The sequence below is a fragment of the Sprattus sprattus genome (genome assembly GCF_963457725.1).
Source record: "Sprattus sprattus genome assembly, chromosome: 5".
Classification (NCBI taxonomy): Eukaryota; Metazoa; Chordata; class Actinopteri; order Clupeiformes; family Clupeidae; genus Sprattus; species Sprattus sprattus.
Genome location: NC_137924.1, coordinates 40823090 through 40833089, shown reverse-complemented (window position 1 = coordinate 40833089; position 10000 = coordinate 40823090). Strand labels below are relative to the sequence as shown.

Genomic DNA, 10000 nt, shown 5'->3' with positions numbered 1-10000 from the left:
ACTTTATGCTACTCCTGGCGCAAGAATTCAAGCAGCTCGGCTTCTTTTCATGGCTTGTGACCATCCATCTTCCTCTTGATCACATTTCAGAGTTTTTTTTATGGGATTCAGGTCTTGAAATTGACCATTAGGATTGAACCAAAGCTGACTGGAGGTCCCTAAGTTCGTCTTCTCTGATGAGTCCAGTTGCTTCAATCCTTATGGTCTTTTACAAACCTCAGCCAGGCAAAGTACAACGTTGTCCCGGAAGAAAAACTTGCTTCCTTTTGCTCTGACAATGCTCTGACAATGTTCTTGCGCCAGGAGTGGACTCATCAGAGAAGACGAACTTAGGGACCTCCAGTCCGCTTTGCTTCAATCCTTATGGTCTTTTACAAACCTCAGCCAGGCAAGTACAACGTTGTCCCGGAAGAAAAACTTGCTTCCTTTTGTTCTGACAATGTTCCCCAACTCTGAGAAGTGTTTTTTCCAGCAGGGCAATGCTCCATGCCACACAGCCAGGCCAGTAAAGGTGTGGATGGAGTACCACCAGATCAGGACCCTGTCATGGCCAGCCCAATTTCGAGACCTAAATCCCATAAAAAACCTCTGAAATGTGATCAAGAGGAAGATGGATGGTCACAAGCCATGAAAAGAAGCCGAGCTGCTTGAATTCTTGCGCCAGGAGTAGCATAAAGTCACCCGACTGCAATGTGAAAGACTGGTGGAGAGCATGCCAAGACACATGAAAGTTGTGATTTTAAATCAAGGTTATTCCACCAAATATTGATTTCTGAACTCTTCCTAAGTTAAAGCATTAGTATTGTGTAGTTTAAAAATGAATATGAGCTTGTTTTCTTTGCATTATTCGAGATCTGAAGACACTGCATCTTTTTTGCTATTTTGACCAATTGTCATTTTTCTGCAAATAAATGATCTAAATGACAATATTTTTATTTGAAATTTGGTAGGAATGTTGCCAGTAGGTTATAGAATAAAACAAAAATGTACATTTTACTTTAACACATACCAATAAATAGTAAACCCAGATAAACTGATAATTTTGAAGTGGTCTCTTAATTTTTTCCGCGGCTGTATGAAGCTTATTCAGATGATTACCTAGTGGTGGACACCGGAATAGCACTAACAAAAGGCAAATAGAATACATGCATTGAGTAGCCATCAACATACCCTAACCAATGTCCTGTCATAACTTAGTACACACACATACACACACACACATACACACACAGAATGCTAGCTTGTCCTTAACATAGCCGACGATACAATAAAGCCAACATGCCTGGATACGATGTCATCTTAAGAGCATAGCTAAACAGTTTTAAGGGATTTTCAAAAAGAAAACAGCACACACGCATACACAGACGAACGTATTGACACTCACAGAGAAACGCACACACACACACACCACCTGTGCTGCCTGAGAGCTCAATACTACACAGTAAAATCACACTTAGCAGGTTGTGTTATTCATTTATGTTGTTGTCGTCGTTGCCATCCCAACAATAGCGCATCCTGTGATGACCGGAGAGATCAGGCAGAGAGAAGGGGGCTGGTTGCTAGGCAGCGGTGAGTGGGGCACTGGGGAGGGGTGGGCGGTGGGGGTTTGTTGTGGTTCTAGTGGGGCAGAGGCACCACGACGTCGACGTAGTTGACGGGGAAAAATCCAGATTGGCCGCTGACCGTGCCCTCGAGCCAGTTGTCGTCGATCTTGTTGGTGAGCGTGATGATGTCGCCCTCCTTGAAGCCAAGCTCGCCCTCATTCTCGGGCTCGAAGTCATACAGTGCTCTGCAGCATGGCTGATCCAGAGAGGCTGGAGAGAGAGATAAAGAGAAAGTGAGGGAGAGGGAGAGGGGGGAGGGAGAGGGAGAGGGAGAGGGAGGGAGAGAGGGAGGGAGAGAAAGTGAGGGAGAGAGAGAAAAAGTTAGGGAAAGAGGGGAAAGGGGGAAGGAGTGTCAGCGGGAGATAATCAAAAGGTAGGCATAGGAAGGGGAAAGAGAGAGAGTGTGTGTGTGTGTGTGTGTGTGTGTGTGTGTGTGTGTGTGTGTGTGATGAGGTTACGTCTGCTATGTGTGTGTGTGTGTGGTGAGGTTATGTATGCTATACTTGTGTGTGTGTGTGATGGGAAAACGTCTGCTATATTTGTGTGTGTGTGTGTGTGTGGGTATGTGTGTGTGATGAGGTTTCCTCTGCTATGTATATTTGAGTGTGTGTGTGTGGTGAAGTTACGTCTGCTATACAGTATGTGTGTGTGTGGTGAGGTTATTTCTGCTAAGCATGTGTGTGGCGCTGGTGTGTGTGATGAGGTTTCCTCTGCTATGTATATTTGAGTGTGTGTGTGTGGTGAAGTTACGTCTGCTATACAGTATGTGTGTGTGTGGTGAGGTTATTTCTGCTAAGCATGTGTGTGTGTGTGTGTGTGTGTGTGTGTGTGTGTGTGTGTACCAGGAGTGCGGGCTGGTGAGCGGGCTGGGGACTTGGCGTTGTGGATGCCCCCATTGTGACTCTCACTGGGCAGGGTGAGCTCCATCACTGTACGCGGCTTAGGAGTGAACTCCTTCCTGGGCTGGTCAGAGTTGTCTTTTATCCTGCACACAGAAACACACACACACACACACACACACACACACACACACACACACACACACACACACAGAAACACACACACACACACACACACACACACACACACACACACACACTCACACACACACACACACACACACACACACACATCCAGACACACACACACATATACAGGCACACAGACACACCCACACACAAACACACACACAGACACACACACACACACACACACACACACACACACAGACACACACACAGACACACACACAGATACACACACAGATACACACACACACACACACACACACACACACAGATACACACTTTCACTATCAAATTCTGCTTAGACATATATAATTCATGAATAACACTCAGATTGGCAAAAACATATGTTTTATATGCATAGAAAACACTGCAGACACAAATGCACACGTGCATACAGCCACATACATTATCTACACTCATAGTACACACTCTTGCACAAATACAGCCTAGTTTTGCTCAAACATATTTCACATCCCTCAAAGAGAAAATCCTGCATTCACGCTGGATGCCAGCTGCTAATGTGCCATGTTTGATGTTATTCAGAGGTGTGTTATCATGTGTGTAGTAATGTAATGTGTGTGTGGGGTGTGTGTGTGTTGTAATGTAATGTATGTGTGTGTGTGTGTGTGGGGGGGGGTGTTGTAGTCTCTGTACTGACCTCTCCTCCACCTTCCCTGAGAGCTGCTGGAGGATCTCGGTGGCCCGCCTGTGGTAGTCAACCTGAGCATGAACCAATGCAGCCAGCTGGCTCACCTGCTCAATCTACACATGCACACACACACACACACACACACACACAAACACACACACATACACACACACACACACACACACACACACACACACACACACATATGTACACAAACTCGCACACACACACACACACACACACACACACACACACACACACACACACACACACACACACACACACACACACACACACACACAACGACAGGCACACAAACACACAAACACACACACAGCGCCACACAGAAACACAACAGATTATTTAACAACATCCCTATATCAAGGCCTTATGACAAACTGATGCAGAGGGCTAGTACATTCTGGCTTTTATGACAGTATAAACAGTCCCCAAGTCAGAAAGCATAAACACTCCTGGTTCCATGTATTGGTAAACAAGCAGTCTAGAACAATCTAGCATTGTGTGTGTGTGTGTGTGTGTCTGTGTGTGTGTGTGTGTGCGTGTGTGTGTGTGTGTGTGTGTGTGTGCGTTTTTGTCAGTGTGTGTGTATGTGTGTTTGTGTATGTGTGTGTTTGTGTGTTTGTGTGAGTGTGTTCGTGTGTGCGTGTTTGTGTTTGTGTGATTGTGTGTATCCCGTACATCATTTTCCAGCAGGTTGAACATGCTCTGCTCCGCTATCTCCTTGGACTCGTCAAACTTCTCCAGCGCCTGGCGGATCTCGTCGTCCTGGACCTTCCCATGACGCTTCTTCTTGTAGTCGAAGTCCAGCCGCCGGCCCTCCATCTTCCTCAAGTGATGCTGCAAACGCAAACCAAACTCAGGACACCAAAATGACAGTCCCTCACGGCCTTATTGTGTTAGCACAGCATATATTTGGAACAGTATTGTTCACTCAAGTAAACTCAGGACTCCAGAGTTATTCAGTAACAATTGCAATCAGGCTCACGCACAGCACAAGGATGAAAGTGAAGCAATTTCACTAACATCACACAGGGTTTATATACTTAAGACTTATCTAATATTGACGCCATAAATGTTTCTTATATCAGCAAGAATAGCCACGCTTGACTAAAAGTCCTTTATTGTCATCCTAACTGTGCTTATCAAATGCAAGGATGTCAGTTTTACCCAAGGTCGAAAAAAGGACAGTTCGACCCTTCTTATCACCTCTGACTCAAACATGCTCTTGCACATACATGCAAACATGCACATATGCAGACTTATTGGCATCTAATAATCAAAGTGGCACGCACACAGATACACAGAAAAGCCATGTTTCTGCTTACATAAGCACATGATTCATACAAGGTAATTATTAATTCAAGGCACCTGATTAATACATTCATACTTGATTAAGTCAGAGTTTAATATTTCCCTATCTAGTATGTTTTTAGAATGTGATCAACAATAGCAGTAGTCTATTTGTGTATGAAACATTCTTTTTTAAATGGAACAGTTCATTGTACTGGGCCCTGGGTGTGGATGTGTGGATGCTCATGTGAAACAGATGGGCTCTGATGTTCCTCTCTAGGGCCTGGACACATGTGTGCCATCACTGGCTAACTGTGTTTTTCTGTGCCTCGAGCAGCGATGGCACACAAGACTGAGCTTTACACCAGGTCACCACCTGAGCTCTACGCCATGCGCGAGCGTCTGCGTATTATTTCATTATGCACGACTACGCGCATGTGTGTGTGTGTTTTCAAGTGGATGTATTTTTTGGTATTTGTATTGTGAGTGTGTGTTTCTGCCTGCGGGATACCTGGATCTCCTTCAGGTCTTTGTCGTGGAGGTTCTGCAGTGGATCGATGAAGTTCTGTTTGACCTCCATGTCGAGCGCGTCCTTGACCTCGCCAAGCTCACGGATGGCCTCTCCAATATCCAGCATAGCCAGACCTAGAAGAACAGAGCAGTATTACACTCAACATACACACATGAACACACACACACACACACACACACACACACATACACACAAACACCCACACAAACAAACACACACACACACACACACACACACACACACACACACACACACACACACACACACCCGCACATACACACACACACAAACACACACACACACACACACACACACAAACACACACACACACACACACACACACACTCATTTAACACACTCACACACACACACACACCTTTACTAATTCCTTTCGGTAGCTGATTGTCATATATTATCACATCTCAAGGTTTACATTTTATACAACAGATAATGTGATACATTGGCAGAGAAGGCCTGCTTACAAACGGTCTACAGAGTGTACACTTAATAGCTTGAGCCACTTTACTGGTATTGATCAGACCAAAGAGTATGGTCATAAAACCAACCCTCTGGTAGGGAATGGAAGAGAGAGAGAAAGAGAGAGAGAGAGAGAGAGAGAGAGAGAGGGAGACAGAGAGAGAGGGGAAGTGGAGAGACTTCACTTTTATAATTCCACTCATTATTGTGGAATAATTATCTTACTGCCGGGTAAAACATTGCAATTAACACAAATACAGTGATAATGACAGGAAGAAGGGTGCGAGAGAGAGAGAGAGAGAGAGAGAGAGAGAGAGAGAGAGAGAGAAGGAGAGAGAGAGGAAATAATTACCGAAGCTGGACTCCTCTCCGAGCTCACGGCCAAACCTCAGCATGGATTCCGCCAGAACACTCTCAGCCTGTGGGTAACCTGGGCCTTTCTCCTGCCCTCGGATCTTAGACATGGTGCTTATCATACTCAACTTGGCTCTGGTGGCTGCACACGCACACACACACATAGAGAGAGAGAGAGAGAACGAGAGAGAAAGAAAACACACAAACACTCAAGCACACACAACACACAAAGAAAAGCAAACAATAAGACAGCTGTGAGGTTTATACCCATTAGGCTAGTTTTATTTCAGTCTTACTTCAGCTGTTGTATATTTTATCCACTAGATGGCAGTGTAGATTAAATAATTAAATTGTGATAGCTAAGCCTGATATGAAAATTAAACTTAATGACAACATAACTGCTTAGAGAATAATATGTACTAACCTCAGAGTTATTCAGCATTTGTTGCAATAGAATATTAACTGTGTGTAGCAATTCATTAAAAATTCTCAGTTATATATGCCAGTGGGGTGTATTACGAGCTCCACGTCCACTGTCGCTTTGTAGATCAGACTGGCCCTAGCACAGTTTTGGCCGATTCGAGAATCCCAGAGTAAAAGTAAAGCTCCGCTTATGGTAGCCTGACGTGTGCCTCCAAAACATTTTACCAGTCGAGGCGACTGAGACCAATGGAGACGGTCAGATTTTTCCCGCAACCACTAGCGTTCCGGCAGTGAATTGCAATACCATACTGAAAACTGCAATGCAGAACTTAGAAAGGCTCCATCAAAGCGCCTGCATGGTCACAGAGTTGGATACACAGAGTACTATAACAGAACCCTAAGAGTGACATATTAATCCAAAATGACTCTTAATTGCTCCTGTAAGGCCTCCTGTTGAGGGGGGGGGTTGAGGCTGGAGGGGTATCTGTAAGGTCGGATATTTAAGCATCCGTTGCAAGATGCAATTTTAAGGCTAAGTGGGACACTTTCTGTCCAGATATTGAAGATAAAATGAAGTGATACCTCAGTTATTACATTATTGGCTCAGTTATTACATTTTCAAAGGTTTTTTTTAATGCAAGGCCAATAACGTAATAAGTTATTACGTTATTGGCCAAAAGTTATTACGTTATTGGCTCAGCAACTTTATTACATTAATGGATGGCAGTTTATTACGTTATTGGTTTTATTACATTTAAATTATTACGTTATTGGCCGTTATTACGTTATTGGCCGTTATTACGTTATCGGTTGCTACACAGCTCTTGTCAGTTTTGAGGGGATTTGTGTTGATGGTGGAATGGTGAACCTTAAGCATCAGCTGAGAACAGTGTGTGTTCCTCATGTGTCCTGACCTCAGCCTCCGCTACCAGATCCGCTGACAGCATTTCCTCTTGTTTACAGATACGCAACCACAAATATCCAGTATCAGAGCGAACTGTCCTCCTAGCTATTTCTGCATGAGATTTCTGCCAACGTGAACTAGTTCCCCTGGGTTTGGAACCTCCCTATATGTTTAAATTATTAACATCTGAGAGACAAGGGACTTTTCCTGTTGGTTCATTGTCACAGTTCGGATATGAACTTTGATATGACTGATTAATATGTCTATGTCTATATGATTAATGTATACATAATATGGGGAAATTGATCGTGTCATTTCTTCATGCCTCGTTCTACGGTGCTGTTGTGATTATGATCCCAACAGCATTGTGATTGTGATGCCTCAAGCTCTACTAAATGTGCTTAGATTCGTCTCTATCCTTAATTGTTCTCGGACACATCAGTCTTTGTGTGTGTGTGTGTGTGTGTGTGTGTGTGTGTGTGTGTGTGTGTTTGTGTGTGTGTGTGTGTGTGTTTGTGTGTGTGTGTGTGTGTGTGTGTGTGTGTGTGTGTGTGTGTGTGTGTGTGTGTGTGTGTGTGTGTGTGTGTGTGTGTGTGTGTGTGTGTGTGTGTGTGTGTGTGTGTGTGTGTGTTTGTGTGTACCTGGGTTGGGTTGCAAGTACTCTGTAGTTTTGGTCATAATGTCCAGCACTGCTCTGCTGGTAGTATCCACTTTCTGGAAGGAGATATAAATCAAATCAATCAATTATTCGAAAGAATCAGTCGAAACAAGTCAAACAAGTTTACCTAAGAAGAAAATTCCTGACACCAGATCAGTCTGCTTGTAGCCACTGGCTATCCATCAGTTGGTGCTGTGTGGAATGAAACCTACAGAGAAGTCAGCTGACACCTGACAGTCACATGACCAAGACAATGCTTTTACATGGTCAACAGCATCCTCATCGATCATTAGACAAAGTCAATTAATTGACGTTGTGGGAGCCTTGATGACTGTGTGTGTGTGTGTGTGAGAGAGAGAGATAGAGAAAGAGAGAGAGAGAGAAAGTCAGCTTCTAGATGCAAGAAGTTTCTTAGAAAGAGTCAGTATTTTAGGAGCTCTAAACTAAGAGAGGTGTCTTCTGTTGATTCTGTTTGAATCAGCAGGTCAGATGTTGATCTGCTCCACAGTCAGTCCACAGGTCAATTGGCTAAAGTCTGTTTGGGAGTGTGAACGTTAGTGACATAGAAGGCACAATCATATAAGATAATGTATGAAGCAGTGTGTATCAAACGGCCATTTAAGATAATGTATGAAGCAGTGTGAAATAGACGGCCATTTAAGATAATGTATGAAGCAGTGTGAATCAGACGGCCATTGAAGATAATGTATGAAGCAGTGTGAAACAGACGTTTTAGAGATCCAATGCAGGGCTCTGTGAATTCCAATCAGTGCTGGTTTGAACCTGTATTAGTGAAGCGAATGTGATAGAGGCTTTATTACACATTGTGTGTTAGTAAATACAGCTGCTGCTACTACTACTACTACCACTACTACTAATTATAATAATAGTTATTTTATGACAGTGTAAATAAAACATAAAAAAAAACAATGCTAAAGCATTATAGAAAAATATCAATTATAACAGATCAGTATTCAGAATAGCTATGTGGAAATGAACTGTCCTGTGTAGGATACACAGCCTTTAGTTATAAGACTCAGTGTGGGGCTCTCTGATTTAATTAGAGTACCAATAAGCCTGCATGAGTCAAACAGGTCGATGGCTCGAGCAAAATGCAAAATGCATGGAGTAAAATACAGCTATTCTAACTTGAGTTACTGTAATGAAGGCCTGCCAGCTAGCAGGTAATGCACTTTATCCACAGGAGAATCTACACTTAAAGACTAAAGGCACAGTCAACTGTGCCCACAGACTATGATGCAGAGACAGCGACAACCCTGGAGTTCTTGAGTTCTGAGACATTATGCATCTGAATGAATCACTCCCAGCAACTGTACTGAGTATGTTATTGTATGAATACATGGCTCTAACAATCTGTATCAAACAGAATCCATGTGCCAGTTTGTTCTAAGAGCCAGAATCACACATCACATGAGATAGTAATTGATTCAGAACCTACATGATCTGGAGCCAGGGTGATAGATGGTGTGTGAGAGAATGAGCCGGTATCTGTTAAGTCTACAAAACGCTGCGTCAGCTGTTACATTGTAATCTTATGTTATCTCATGTTGACAACACATGGCATTGTAATGGTATTGATTCAAATTCCTTGCGAGACAGAGCATTTCACGAGGTCGCCCATCTCAATGATAAGCAATGGAAAGAATACTTGACGAAAGAACTTGCCAGGGTCCTGAAATGCCTAGCAGGGATCTAGCTAGTGCTCCCATGGCATAAATTATTTAATCTGTTGCAGGATGAAATGCAATAACATAAGGAGGAGATAGGGACGAGGACGAGGTGGGAAGTCAGCATGTGATGTAAAAGTGAAGTGTGTGTGTGTGGTGTGTGTGTGTGTGTGTGTGTGTGTGTTTGTGAGTGTGTGTGTGTGTGTGAGAGAGAGGGGGTGTGTGAGTGTGTGTATGTGTGTGTGTGTGTGTGAGAGAGGGGGTGTGTGAGTGCATGAGTCAGCGGTGGTCAGGGGCAGAGACGAAATGTCACATGGACCCAGCCGAGACCATCTGCAGCCTCAGGGGGGACGGAGACAGCACTGGGGCGAC

At 43.8% G+C, this 10000-nt stretch overlaps 1 protein-coding gene across 1 annotated transcript in view; it reads right to left on the bottom strand.

The window, feature by feature from the left end:
- Positions 1-1617: 1617 nt before the first annotated feature.
- sh3gl2b (SH3 domain containing GRB2 like 2b, endophilin A1) overlaps positions 1618-10000 on the bottom strand; it is a gene marked incomplete at both ends in the record, with an annotated part of 13617 nt that continues 5234 nt past the window's right edge. Inside the window, 7 exons of the mRNA XM_080838292.1 lie at positions 1618-1814; positions 2447-2589; positions 3291-3394; positions 3981-4139; positions 5104-5237; positions 5954-6097; positions 7924-7996. Of these exons, the coding sequence (XP_080694418.1) occupies positions 1618-1814; positions 2447-2589; positions 3291-3394; positions 3981-4139; positions 5104-5237; positions 5954-6097; positions 7924-7996 (954 nt within the window). The remainder of the gene's footprint in view (positions 1815-2446; positions 2590-3290; positions 3395-3980; positions 4140-5103; positions 5238-5953; positions 6098-7923; positions 7997-10000) is intronic.